Genomic DNA, 15,363 nt, shown 5'->3' with positions numbered 1-15,363 from the left:
AATATATAATCCCCATACTGGCCCAAGTGCATCTGGGCCTGGGAAGAGATGTTGTTACTCCATGTTTAGTTAAAGGAAATACATCTGGGCCTGGTAAGAGATGTTGTTAGTCCATGTTTAGTTAAAGGAAATATGCACCCATCTGTTATGTTTTTACTCTAAAATATACTTGATCATGTATCATTACATACTGGAGGTTGTTTTATAAATGAAGAGACACAAGTATGTTAATTGACTGTAACAATATAATCTTATATTTTCCACTTGGTTGGCAAATTGGGGAGAACTACTTTTGTGGTTCAATATCTCAGATCCATGGTCTCAGATCCATGAGAGTCTCGTCCCCAGAGGCATTAGTCTCATTAACTCTGGCTTCCCATTCAATTGCAAAGATGTACAAACACAAACTCTGTCTTCCCATTGTCCTTATCAACAGGATCTCATCGAGCTGCAGAGGTCATGGACCTCGAATTGTTCTGCAAAAGCTGTGCAAACCAGATGCTCCATCTGCATGCTGAGATAAATGCTTATCATTGCCTAAAGTAAATGAAGGTTTTCTGTGCTTACACACCCCTGAGGGAAGACATGCATCCTTTCACAGCACTATCTGCTATAATTATGCACAAGATAGTTTTCTCTTCGCTTAAAGGACCTCGTGTGCAAACAAAGCTTTCCTGTAGTCTTATACCGATTGGCCAAGTGCCCTGTGATGTTCTGACCCCTCCCGATTTTCCAATTATATAAAAGGAAATGTATTCTGGCTGACGCAGAGATCTGCTTGGACTCTTGAAACAAGCTTTTTTCCCACATATATGTGTTTTTGTATAATCAATGATCTGTTGAATTATAAAGGGTTTTCTCTTTTGGTTGGAAATCTTCACTTGGCCTTCACTTCGGACTCCTATGTCAAGAGCCCACCACATGCCGCTCGAACTGCAGTACACCGAGGGACGGACTTGGATGAACGCAATGCGCAAATTCCCCTTTAAGGACGAGAATCACTTGACCACAGGTGATGCTCTTCCCCCTCACAGATTCCTCGCACAAATGCCTCTTGTCCACCCTCAGCGCACATATTTTTATGCCTTTACTCCCCAAACAGCTCAGTTCTGCCATAAAGCCAAGCCCAGCAACTCTGTTCAAAGGTATCCAGTGTCCCTTGAGAGTCAAAATTCTTCTTCGCCCTATGGTGAGTCCCAAAACATCCACCGACAACATCAAGGAAGGTGGTCTTGAAGGCACTCAAACTCTTCAGGATTCCCCAAAGCACCCAGACCCCCCCAAATCCCCACTCAGCCTGTTCGCAAAACTCCTCAGCTACCCCCTCATCCTTGAGCCTGCCAACATCCAGCCTTGGCTGGGATGGTGTCATTTTACTGAATTCAAACTGCAACTTCAGAGATGCGACCAGAAGCCTGTGGTCGGTATTGAGGAACTAAGCACTCTGGAAGACCCTGCACTTCTGGATCATCCTCCAGCAATCATCAATGAGCACATGGGTCAATCTCCTTTGCCACACCACCAGCATTGGAAAACCAAATCCAGCCATGAGCCTGTGGGCATTGAAACCATGAACCAGCCATCCTAAGTCCATGACTTGTTGAAAAGTCAAGGATCTTAGTGCCATTCTGGTTCACAGTTCCAGATACATGGGGACCAACACATGTCACATAACCATCCCTATCAGTTCCAGTCGATGCATTGCAATCCCCCAAGACTATTAGAGTATCTCGCCTCGGGCACTGTTCAACCACAGACTCGAGCATGGCATAGAATGCGTCCTTCACAGCGAGATCACTCACCTCAGTCGGAGCATATACAGAGACCAGGGAAATGACACCCAATGAGTGACGAATCCTTAATCTCATAATATGCTCGTTGACTGGTGTTACCTCAATTATCATTGGAGTCAGCTTATTGAACACAGCTGCAGCAACTCCTTTGGCATGGTAACCATCAAAGCGACCTGACCAATAGTAGGTCTAACCACCCGTCATGATCTCGCCATTATCTGGTCTCCAAACCTCAGAATGCTGCAACACTGAACAGATGCTGCAATGTTTATCAATGGGATACAAAATGTAAACTATTCAGTCTGGGGAAGGTATGCCCTCTCCGAGTGCCGTTCTAGTTCTTGATCTATCAGGCCTTTGAATCACTGAGCACTTTGATTGACTGAACGTTTGATCTACCAGGCGTTTGATTGTCTGAGCATCTCGATCTACAAAGCATTTCGATCTCTCAAGTCCCCTTACCCTGAGTCCTTTGGCCAAGCCTGTGCTCACGGTTGTCCGTTTTGATCACGAGAGCCACCAAGGGGAAGCTTGCAAGACTCTGCATGGGGTGCAAGCTTACACACATCTGACTCAAGTGGGAAGGAGCCGTACCCACACTTTGCTCTACATTTTATCTACTTTTCTTTCTCTCTGCATTTCTCCGGTTCTGATTCTGATGGACGATAAGTCTTGCATGTCGATAATTAAGTAAGATTGTAGAAGGGGCTCATAAGTGTCAAGGGATCAAGTTCTACTGTGTCTCCGTTTTTATTTGCTGAACATGCCATACGAATTTACCCCACTGTATGTGTCACACCCTCAAACACCTTGCATATATGCTTTACCATTCCTTGTGAATAAAACCTTTACTGCACAAATGTGCCTCATGAACTCCCCTGTATCTCCACAATATAAAAAACCTGTTCATGTTTTCTTCCAACCTGTCTGTGGTGTATTTCCCTGTTGGCCACACACAGTCCACACTAGCGATAGGCAGGAAATTTTACCCCAACTATTTTGCTCCATTAAACAGCCAACGCTGCACTCACTGTTCCGGTCGGCAGTAATCGGAGTGTGCAGAGGAGTGTGCATGAGCCTCGGTTAGTTGGGCCACGTCACCCCCAGGTAAACGGTGTTTGACGGAGGGATACTGGGAGATTTGGCCATCTGATTGATGCTCGTGGTTGCTTAGTAACCCGCTGGACTGCAGAGTTATCCATGAGACATCGGCCTGCAGGACCGGGCGTTCGCGACGAGTCCAAGTACTTCCCCTCGTGGTGACACAGAAACCCAGAGCCATAACAATATATGCAGGATCTAACACTTCGGGGTCTTTTTTCAAGCAAGGTAGATTGATAAAATAATTGTATGGATCACTCTTGATCTGTGGGACCCATTTCAGACATTTAAGGCCTTAACGATAACCCAAGTTGCAACGGTATTGTCATTATCAATGTATGACACAACTGGAATCAAGGTGGGACTATCGGGGATTGAAAGGAAACTTGCATACTGATGGGTGGCAGTTGTTTAGGAAACAGGAATCCTACTTCACACCGAGGTTTCTCTTATGCACCTTGTGTATTAATAATGTGGCCTGGCTTACTTTTATTCCAGCTGCCCACAACTCTTTGAGGAGCCTGAGGCGCTCATCAAACAGGCCTTTCTGAGCTGATGCCACCAACACTTGGGTCTCTGTCGTTCGAACTGAGTGACTCTAGAAGAAGTAGGAAAGAAACATGGGCAAAAAATAAAAAATAAAATGCAAGCTGATGCAACGATTTGAAGAAAAGTCTGAGCCCATAAAAAGGTTTGTATATACTTCTTTAGCATATGATGACAGAAATTCTTCCTATTACCACATTGCAAACAAATGTGATAAAGTAGATAATCAATTTCAAGTGGAATGAGGGTGATAGAAAGAAAATAAAATGTCTGTGCATAAAATTCTAAATTCCACAATTGTAAGCATTACCTACACTTTAAAGAACATCTTTTATATCACCAAAAAGGGGTGCTTTCTTTTAAAATTAAAAGCAACATATGTGGCTCAGGTAAAAAGTCAAAAGTTCCAAGTTGATCTCACCTCACTGCGCTGTTCCAAAATGGAGAAAATCCTTTCAATGCCAATGCTCACGCCTACACAGGGCACACGGCGCCCTCGGGCGTCAAACATCCCAACCAGGCCGTCGTACCGGCCGCCCCCTGCAACACTCCCGACACCACCAGGCGCCGATCCATCGTCCTGGTGCACTGCATTCTCTGGAGCTAAGAGTGTAGCTTCAAATATTGCACCTGTGTAGTAATCCAAGCCCCGGGCCAAACTCAGATCAAACTGCACCTGAAAGTACAAGTGGAAAATAAGAAATGGTTAAACCCAAAGTGTGCAACTCCCGTCGTTGACGTGAATTTATTATCGATACAACGATACGCGGGTCATTCTCACATAATTGACAGATTGAGGTCACATGTGTTTAAGTGGCTTCATTTCATGAAATTTCAGGCATTTTCGGCGAAGTTATGGACCATATATCTTTGCCCTGGGTGGCGTTCAAATAATCCCGTCGTTTGAGATCATAAAATTACAATAAATAGGTAAAAATGAGTTTGTTCTCTCAGTCTGATGCAATTTTTGCAGTCACAATACCCACAGTACCATGTTCATGTCCCAAAAAAGCGTCAATAAATTCTCCGAATTTTACGAGAATTCATGTGGGGTTCCTTCTTAATTCAATATCTTCCGTATTAGAGTCCAAATACCGCCGAAAACTGTACAAGTTTTGCAAAACAGTGGATTTTGTGCCCGTCACTCAATTTCGTCATTACCGTAACAAAAACGGCCTTCTGGTGAATGTTACAACTGTGAGCCAATCAAGCGTTCACATCACATGGTCGTGATGTGGCGTTCGGTTCTTGTACCGCCACTTTAGAATTATTTTTCAAGTTTGGTCGTGCAGTTTGGGTGCAAAAACTCCTCAAAAGTTGGCAAGGTGAGTCCGTATGCTTATTTAATTCAATGTCATTACCGTACATGCCCGATTGACCATACATATGAATTTCAACAGATATTATGTACACTAACGTAGAGAATGCTTTTAAATGCTAAAGTTTTTGACAATTCACGGTGTGTCTGCTTCCCGGTCTGGCCACTACGAGGCGTTGTATGTTGATTTCGTCATTACCGTATCACCATTACCGTAACGTTTTAGTTCCGTTAAGGTAATGATTTTTGCACTTTATGTCCACGATTTCTCATCAAACATGGTGATATTGATTTCTTATTGATGACAACTTTTTCTTATGTTTCTCAATAAACATGATGGAGATAGAATATTCTTGGCATCTTTGACATCATTGAAAACATCTTTGACATCTTTGACATCATTGACAAAATGTCTCTTGAAAACATCATTGTCGGATATACAAGCCCTTTCATTTCCGTTACGGTAATGACTCAATGGCCATAAAGCACTGAAATTGCGGTGAAAAATCGGCTAAATGAGAGGTAATTCAGCGCTGCTTTCATCAAATACACCTGAAACTACATCCCATTTGCCACATTCGGACCTGAAAATTTTAATCTTGTTCGAAGAATTTTCTAATGTTACCACCTCCTGATTCTGTCAGTTATGTGAGAATGACCCACGCCTGTTCATCAGTCTGTCTGTATGTAACACTCTTTTCCAAGCTCCGCCCCTCAGTGCACTGCCCAACACGCATTCGTCGTCGTCGTTGATGGTGGTGGTGTTGGTTTACAGCTTTGCAAACCAGCAAATTCTTTACAAGCCAGGGAACTCATAAAGGGAGGAAGGGTGGCAGATACAGGCAATTATTTATAGAGAATACTGATCAGTGCGTTTTCTTTTTGTCCTTCCTACCCCTTTCTTTAATAGATCCTGTTTTCTCCACTGGCATGTCTGGCTTGTGCGCAATTCAGATTTGGAAGTGGTATACAATGGTGTGAGTAAGACTGCGGTCATTATAAAAATTATTTAGCGTGGAAGCATTCGGTTTATCTTGGGTTATCGCCTCTCACCCTTTTAGTCACACCGCCAAGCAAGAACGAGTGACCGTGCGCAGTGTCTCCGTGCGCGCCTCAGGGAGGAACAATGAGAAGTCACCAGAACTGTAAACAGACAATGCCAACAACGGCGCCGAGCAGCAATGCACAAAGTGCTACTTGACGCCGCACTGTATGTGGCATTCTCTCAAGCAAGGGCTCTTATGGATGTTCGAGTAAAAATGATGGACACCAAAACTCAATGCAAATGTCAAGGCAAAACGGGTATAAAGTAGCGCGTAGTCTTCCATGAAGTTTGAGCCGAAACAAATATTTCTGACCCGAATTATGAACATCAAGTTGTCATCCCTCGAATAAAGCTTGCCCCAAATGACACCAGCTTGCCATTGACTTTATAAGAGAATGCAGGTTCCAATATGCTTTGTACACTCGATCACATTCAATGAGGCTCAAGGCCAGACATTGGAGAACATAAGGTTGGCCTTTACCTACTTCAGCCTGTCTCCTCCTATGGCCAACTGTAAGTGAATTTCTCTTGAGTAAGGGCTTTCACCACAGAAGTACCATGGGCTTCTGCTAGTTATTAATACTATTTTGTTTTTCCAAGAGCATGTTGGGGGCTGCTTCTTAGAAAGAAGCATTTTGTTTCCAATTACAGGTAGCTCCGAAATATTTTAAAGTCAATCTTGAAGTTGAATGGCACCATGTATAGACTAGGCAAAGCAGGGCAGGCAGATTAGCCTCTCCCAGAAGGTCAAGAGTAAGGCACTTCCTGTTAGCCTATCTACCTATTGGGAGAACCATCAAAAATCAGGCCAACAAGACTGCTGGAGTAGCATGGTAATGTTATTGCTCGATTACAAGTGGTGTGGTACGGATGATGAATCATCACCATGTTTAAATCTCCCACTTAAAGTTGTTTATGATCAAGGGCATTACAAAACAAGGTCCTGCAATAAATTAGTGTCCAACCGGGAGTCCAAACTTAATTTTATGAACAGGGATGACACAAAGCAACACTCAACTCAACTACACCAATGTGGCACCCTACATAACAAAAGGTGATTGGCTGTTTTATTCTCGTTCCTTCCTCCTCCTCTCTCTCTCTCTCTCTCTGACCTCTTGCTCTCTCTCTGTCTCTATAACCTGTATATCTTCCTTCATGAACAGTATCATCGTTTATACTGAGAAGATGTTTACATCGGTTATATTGCCAAACTTGAGAAAACCTCTCCCCCTAGAAATTACTCATTATTATGAGATGGTTGCATAAACCACTAGTCCTCACGAGTCAACGCTCAATGGTCCTATATCTAGAAGTCACAAGGTTGAGCACATGTGATTTTTCGAGTAATAAAATTTCACATCTCGTATTGAATCATCATATTTTACCTACAACTACTGTGTAACCTCAATACTCGTGAAATCCTACATAATAACCAATCCATCCCATAGCAAATCGCAAATGCATCAGCATTAAACAGTGCACGCAGTCAACACACCACTGAAAGTCATCCAGAGAGAATTTGTGATGGTAGTTCACATTCACCATGAACAACCTCAATCACACGCAAATTGTTGTTACTCAACCGCCAAATGCTCGGGAGTTTATTTTTTTCATTGCATCAGAAGCTGCTACAACCCCGTTTAAACTCCCCTTCAGGTCAGCGCGATATATTTTGCGATAGTAACTCAGCAATCAACTGCGTTGCAAGTCTCATTATGAATTTCATGAAATTTTAGCACCAGTCACACCACCTACAATTTTAACCTGCGCAACCGAAGGTGGACGGATGTTGTATTTTCACCCCGTCTGTGAACAGGATATCTCAAAACGTTGGAGACGGATTCGTCGGAAATTTGGTGGACAGGTTGGGTGTGTGACAAGAACAAATTGATTAGATTTTGGTGAAGATTAGATCCGGCTCCAAATACTAAAAAAAAATTAACCGATTCTTCACCATTGAGATCAAAGATTGGGCCAAAAACGATATTTAGCATGATATTTCAAAAAGTTGTGGACAGATGATGACAAAACTTGGTGGATGAATTTGGTAGGTGACAATAACAGCGCCTTTAGATTTTGTTTAAGGTCCAGATGCAGATCTGGCCCATCAGTGGGATACAAAATGTAAACTGCTCAGCCTGATGGAGGTATGAGAGCTCTAATCGAGTGCTATTCTGCTTCAAATACTGTGATGTTCTCTACTTTCTTCTAATGGCAATTGTTACTTTAGCCTTCTTGGTGCAACCAAACCAGCAGAATTTCTGGATGACAGTCGTTTTCTAGTGAAGTGGCATCATTTTGCAAGTTTTGTGGTTCGCAAATACAGCTATAAATGACAAGGAGCTCATACTCTCAGTCTGCCGCCTTTTGGGTGGTATGAGGAATAGATGTGTGTTATATGAAAGCTAAATCTTGAACGGTTTTTGAAATATCACGTCCACAAGCCAAGTTACCGAGAGGGTTGCCATGGCAACAGGATTCAGCAAATCACCGCCGTGATATAATCAGCTTGAGATAATACCTTAAGATGTCTGCAAAATTAAAGCTAAACATTCAACAGTTTTTGAAATATCACGTGCACAAAAGTAAATGGATGGATGATCGGAACTCTTCCAATGTCCCCCGTCTCCGACCTTTTCAGAGGGGTGAGGACCAAAAATGCAGCTTCCACTAGAACAACCCTTACACTGTGTTACAATTCCTTGCATCAACCAGTTTTCTCTTTGACTCACCTGTGTAGAGATATCCATGATATCAAGATATTTGAAGAGCAAATCCAGATCTGCAAGTCCAGCGCGTGCACTCTTTTGCTCGTCTTGCATTTCACGTGAATTCCCAACCAGTCGCTCATCAGCTTGCAAACGTGCAATTACATCTCGACCACCTACATGAAGCATTCAGTCGTAAGAGAAACCTTTTCAAGTAGTAGTATTGGTCATTGTGTCAAGTGTGTCAAAGATGTCACCAAATATATGCAAGCACGTTCCACAAGAGGACACTGACATACCATGCAGACAAACATACTCAGCGATGGAATTTGCCATCTCCAGAGTCAATCCCTTTTCTCCCACAAGTTCCTCTCGCACAGCCTCCCAAGGAAGCTGGGAAGAGAGGAGATCATAACACACATGGCTTTGTACAGTGTGGTATGCATGTGGTTTGAAATCAATTTTCATTATTATTTATACAGTATATACGATTCAAGGCCTTTTAAGATCATTACAAGAAAATTAACAGAAATGATGCAAAAGGCATTGCCAAACAGTTAACACATAACACACCACCCCACACTCCTAACTGCCAATGACTCCAAATTTGGTGTTTATACAAAGCAAGCACGTTTGTGCAGGTCAACATTTTGTTAACCAAACATTTTACAACGGAAACTGAAAGCTTAACAAAAAAAAAAAAAACTTTTCCTCTCCTTGCGGTTTCCCATTTGAACCTTGAGCAAAAACAAGTGGCGAAAATCACAAGACGTACTTACAACCTGTCTGTTGTACTAACAAATCTTGTTGTACTAACAAGACGTACTAACAAATCATCTCAGATGGAGTTCAGAGGATAACAAATCCTGCCATCTAGGATTTAAATTTCCATCTTGGATGCTGATCAGTGATTAATATCGATCAAGTTTGTATATTTTGAGGCTTCTAATCCTCTTTTGGACGTTTTGTTACCAATCTTGATTTCATGCAAGCCAGCAATTCACCTTGTCCAACTTATCGACGGCAGAGCAGGTGGCACGGAATTTATCAGAAGGAACTCCGCAGGCAGCAAACACTCCATCTAAAAGACGACGGTCGTTGACCTAAACAAAAGAACAAATGGGTGAGTGCAGAGATTTTCATAAAACATAGCAGGATCCCCGTGGGAGACTATATAACGCAATGACAAAGGGGGAATTGAACACGACATGAAGTGCAAACTAAACATCACTTCAAAATCCTGGAGGGACAAGCAGAAATGGGTGGTATAAAGGAGAGTGCTTCAAAGGGAGGGATATATTAAAATAGGCAGATGTTTTTGCAAACAAAGAGAGACATGAAGGAAGTTACACTTCTGCAAATAAAATATCCAGGACAAGATATTCCGATTCTGATGTACAGTACCATGTTCTGTTACAGAGCATGGATGCTGCCGAAGCAGTTTCTTAGCAAGGGTTATACTGGGTGGTTTGCCATTGCTTTCCCAGTTGTGGTTGGGGTAGGACAGGGTGCTGGCGATAGCTCGCCTACTCTTCGTTGAGGGACACCGTGGGATCTTTCACGTCTACCAACTTATGCCGGCAGATGTGACACCCAGTTTAACGTCCATCCGAGGAACGGCACACACATTGATCAATCAAAAAAACAAGGGGATGACAAAACAATGGGATGACCAGCCTGTAAAACAATGAGATGACAGTTTATAGCTGCGTCAGGATTCAAACCTAGACTGGACAGCTTAAAGGCAAGTGTGTATAACTCCAGGCTATCTTGCCAGCCTATAAATCATGCAGAACAAGTGCGTGAGTAGACATCATTGTACTTCCACACGAATTACAAGCATATTAATAAACAATGGACAAACTTATGCCATAAAGGATTTAAACCCGGGTTCCCTGCATCAAGAGCAAAGGTTCCAGATGGGAACACTAAAAGGCCAACCCAATTCATTTCATACTTCTCATTATCCTGAGACAGGCTACGGTAAGAATTTAACAGACACTGTTCATTGAAAATATTAATACGTGGAAAGATTAAGAAAACACATTTTTTCCAGATGTAGGTAAATTGGGAATCCTGGCAGCGGTGCAAGGAGGACACAGTGAGATCATAGTGCAAAGACAGTAGCTCTCCCACTAGATCCCCCAGGTGAGGCCATTTCATGCATTCAATTATGCCAAATCAACCTCAGTAGTGGTGATAGGCACCACTGCCACATTGCACTGCCTCTTCTCTGGGAATAGTGTGGCCATAATACATCTACGGGGAATTTTCCTGATATTAAAACATCATTCCTCAGGCTGGAATATATTTGAAGCAGTCTCCGTGTGCTGTGGAGATCATTCCCTGCCTATAATGCCCCAGGTGGTCATTCGGCATCACTGGATGACTTGCATCCCATTGAGTCTTTGTCCTGTGACTCATGAACTTTTACCCCCATCATCCCCTACCTTTGCTGCCACCAATTCATATTTCCCTTTGTGATCTTTTTAAAAAATCTTTTATTCTCCTGCTTGGATTTTAATATTTTTTGCCTCCCTATTGCCTCCACCACCGAAAGTGAATGGAGGTTATGTTTTCACCTGTGTCTGTCTTTTGTCTCTTGCTGTCTGTGAATCTGTGAGCACGATATCTCAAAGACAAAACTTGGATAGATTGGATGTGTGACGAGGACAATTTGATTAGATGTTGGTGAAGATCTGGATGCCGGAACTTAAAAAAAAATTGACAAGTGATTCTTCACTATTGAGAGATAGGGCCAAAAACGATATAGAGCATAATCTCTCAAAAAGTTATTAATGGTCTTGAACACCACTTGATGGATAGGTTGGGTGTGTGACAAGGACGAATCGATTAGATTTTGGTGAGGATCCGATCCAGATCCAAGAATTGTTAAAGTGATTCTTCACAATTTTGTAAAGTAATTCTCCCCTCTGGGCTGGCTCCCCTCCCTCACATCTTGATGATCTTGACATCTTCATCATCAACAGGTCAGTGGTCTCTCAGTCTTCTTCTACCTCAGTTCTGGTTTTTCACCCTCTGCCCTCTCCATGCTTTGTCGCCCCCCCACCCTCCTCCAAGTATCTGCAGGATGCACATGGTACACCAGCAACCCCTCCTTGTGAAACTGCCCAAATCCAGAATGAATGCTCAACTCCACTCATTTATTCCTCTCTTTTCCCACCTGTGGACCCACCTTTCACACTCTCTTTGACGATTTCATTCTTCCCTCCCGGTCTTCAAGCCAGTTGTTCACCATCATCTCTGGTCATCCACCGCTGAAAGCCAGGATCTTTTCTACACCGATAAACCACCCCAACCCTCCAAAATTTTGCTTATGCATCCATCGTGTCCACCCCTTGCATTCTCCCCTAACCCTCATCATTACCTGCATACCTTGTTTGTTTGTCTACCTTCTCCCTCTGCCCTGCTGTCGGCATTTCCCCTTTCTCATGCTGTTCCCTTTGTTATGTTGTACCCTGGTTTGTTCTGCATCCTAGCGCTTCCACAAGCCTTGACCACAAATAAAAACAAATAAATAAATAATTGGGAGATGGAGCCAAAAACGATATATTGCATGATATTGCAAAAAGTTGTGTATAAGTTCAGCAAAACTTGGTGGATGAGTTTAGTAGGTGACAAGAGCAAGCCCATTATATTTTGGTTAAGGTAATCTAGATCTGGTCTGTCAGTGGGATACAAAATGTAAAAACTGTTCAGCCTGGCACAGGTACACACTTCACTTGGTACCATTCTAGTTTCACTTGTAATTTGCAGTGTTATTAGTGGTAAAGGAAGCGTACATGCATGACACTTACCACTGTTCACCTCGTCTTAACTTGCTTGGCTTTGCATTCTAATGTTGGTGAAATTAAGCATCTAATTTTGGTAAAACCATTATTATTGAACATTGAACCAAGGCTCATCACAGAGCTTGCACACAAATCGAAGGCAGGACCAAAAAACAAAAACAAACATGAGCAACAATCAATGTACTGTATTAATGTAAATTACAATGGGCATTGGCCGACAAAGGAAGAATATGCAAGTACATGGGATTTTAAACCTGGGTTCCGAGCATCAGGTGGGCCAGCGGTTAGGATGGGAACATCAACAAGCCTACAGGTACATTTGAAAAAAGCTAACAGGACAATTAAAGAAAAACAAATTGCTGCCACCCAGGTTCAAATCCCACATACTATGTCCACAGCGAATCTAATACTGTATTCCTGTCCTCCATTAGCCGAGGAATAAAATGACGACATGGATGGCGAACTTTACTCCCAGAGCATCCAAGTCACTATTTTCTGTTAATACTAGTACGTGCCCGTAAAAAAAATAAATAAATAAATAAAAAATAATAATAAATAAATATTCAAACCGCGAGCAACAAACAACAACCACACAGGCCGTTTCTTCGCTCTCGCGTGCCTGCACGTGCGTGGCCCGGAAGTTCGCATATTATTCGCAGTTACGATTATTCGCAATTTAGTTTTTATACCCAATTATTCAATTAGCGCCAAGGTATTTTACCTTTTCGCAATGTCGTGGCAAGGAAAAACAAAAAGAGAAGAGAAGAGATAGAGAAAAAAAATTTACTTCCTGGTTCGGAGCATACCAGCACTCTGATGTTACCAAAATTTATGCACAGTCTAATATGAAAATGATCAGAACTTGGGGCATTGTGTTTATCTATAAATGCGCATAAGAAATCGAGAAATTATTAGAATACACGAAGTCATCACTCTCCGGAAGCCCGTACGTTGTAACCCGTAATGGGGAACGCGGCTGAGCTTCCGTTCCCCATCGGCCACGCCCACGCAACGTGTCTTGTCATTGGTTTGGTAAATAAATGGCCATAACTTGGGAAGCACTTGTCCGATTAATATCAAACCTTGAAAAGGCACATCCTCAGGTCCCCAGCAATATACCTGGCACGTTTCAATTAGATCGGACCAATGGTTGTCGAGAAACGGCAGTCACAGACACACACAGACACACACAGACACACACAGACACACACAGACACACACAGACACACACAGACACACACAGACACACACACACACACACACACACACACACACACACACACACACACACACACACACACACACACACACACACACACACACACACACACACACAGCTGGAATTATGGATCGATCACATTCCCTGTCCTTGCATGCCATTCATGATAAATTATTTGAGGACACTGCATTAAATTATTATATTCAGATTAAACGTGAAATGAGCCTCAACGAATCCTAAAGAGAGAAGTGCATCCTTTTGTGAGCAAATTATGATCCCAATGGCTGACAGATAGCCTGTGTTTGAATCGCACTCTGCTGGCCAAAACAATAGCGACAGTGCAAAAATATTAACGAAATAAAAACTGGATGGTTAGCTGTTTGTAACGAAGACTTCCCGGTATGCTCAACAGTTTATCATACTGGTGCCCGCCTTGTCAAAGCAGTCTTGCTCAACCAGCTAGTGCTCGTGGGGTTCCAAGCTGGGACGAGTGATTAAATCTGTGTTAATATTTTCAATTCTTGCACAACTTTTTTTTTTTTGGCAGAAACGCTTTACGATTAGGCGTTAAGTGTGTGGTGGAAAAAAATATATAATTTAATTCCCTGCAAAGGCAAGACAAGACAAGACACGAAGATGCTTTGAATATCGTCACAACAGATACCCTTGTTCTCACGAGTAAATATGTGCAAATGTTTTACCTTGATAAGGAAATCACCAAGCTGAAGCCCAGTCAGAATCTCGTGCACTATTTTCAAGCATTCGGCATCCGGAATCATGGCATCATAAACACCGGCGATATCAAAGTCCTGCACAAATGATCATGACACATGTTGAGGAAGTGAAAAATGCAACCATTAACTGACAGCGCGTACACGAGGTCTCTGCCCATCGTGTATCCAAATCAAGCATTACACCCTCTCACTCCCCATGATTACTCAAATTGCTTCCCTCACACACTCCCCCCTCCCGTTTCCCTCCAAATCTTTGGCAGCACCATGATCAGTGGAAGACGGATAACTCACACACTGGTAGAACTCTCGATATCGTCCGCGTGTCATGGCTGGGTTGTCCCTCCGATACACCTTGGCAATGTGGTACCGTTTACAGTTGCTGATTTTATTCATGGCAAGATAGCGGGCAAAGGGGACCTTGCATGGAGTTAAGGAGATGGGTCGATATGCTAAATGAAGGGTTGTTGAGCATGCAAGATGACATTAAACATCATTTTCACATGAATGCGCATGCTGAATCGACTAACAGGTGCAAGGAGGGGGGGGGGAAGAGGGGGAAGAAAAATCAAATGCTTCTTTAATCAGCCTTTTCTTTCTCAACAAGAGAAAACATGTACGAAAATTTTGGTACTTGAGGCCAAATGCAATAAGCTCAACATTTTGAAACGAAAGCACCTCAGGTCCTCTGTCCATCGATTCCTGATAAGGATTTTCACATTAACTTCAGCAAGCACACCATGACTCAAGACAGTATGGTTATTAAAGAGCAAATATCATGCAAGTTCATAAACTGACCATATTGGCATGCTGTCAGTAAATTTCAACGACAAAAAGGACAGTAAAATAAAATAAAATAAATAAAATTTAACTGGCATAGCTAGATTCCAGCAGAAGAATGGAAAATGTAAAACCACTGATGATGACAACTGATTCCAGAATGATGACAACTGATTTTACATCCCACTTTTACGTGTTATTGATTAATTCTCGAGCGAGCAAACAGAGCCAATTAGCCTAATCAATCCAAGACAGTTACATAGATATCTGACTTGTACAAATTGGTGTAATACATTCAGACATGGATGTG

General features: G+C 42.5%; 1 protein-coding gene across 1 annotated transcript in view; it reads right to left on the bottom strand.

The window, feature by feature from the left end:
• Nucleotides 1–15,363, bottom strand: part of HARS1 (histidyl-tRNA synthetase 1) — a 49,195-nt gene that overhangs the window by 8,670 nt on the left and 25,162 nt on the right. The window contains exons 5-11 of the mRNA XM_085899207.1: nucleotides 14,568–14,693; nucleotides 14,244–14,351; nucleotides 9,516–9,614; nucleotides 8,811–8,904; nucleotides 8,536–8,687; nucleotides 3,862–4,116; nucleotides 3,382–3,492 (exon numbers count right to left, since the gene is read on the bottom strand). Of these exons, the coding sequence (XP_085755333.1) occupies nucleotides 3,382–3,492; nucleotides 3,862–4,116; nucleotides 8,536–8,687; nucleotides 8,811–8,904; nucleotides 9,516–9,614; nucleotides 14,244–14,351; nucleotides 14,568–14,693 (945 nt within the window). The remainder of the gene's footprint in view (nucleotides 1–3,381; nucleotides 3,493–3,861; nucleotides 4,117–8,535; nucleotides 8,688–8,810; nucleotides 8,905–9,515; nucleotides 9,615–14,243; nucleotides 14,352–14,567; nucleotides 14,694–15,363) is intronic.

The sequence above is a fragment of the Eptatretus burgeri genome, chromosome 10 (genome assembly GCF_056783735.1).
Source record: "Eptatretus burgeri isolate ZD-2024b chromosome 10, Ebu_testis_v1, whole genome shotgun sequence".
In the NCBI taxonomy this organism is placed as follows: Eukaryota; Metazoa; Chordata; class Myxini; order Myxiniformes; family Myxinidae; genus Eptatretus; species Eptatretus burgeri.
This window is presented reverse-complemented; position numbering and strand designations above follow the sequence as displayed.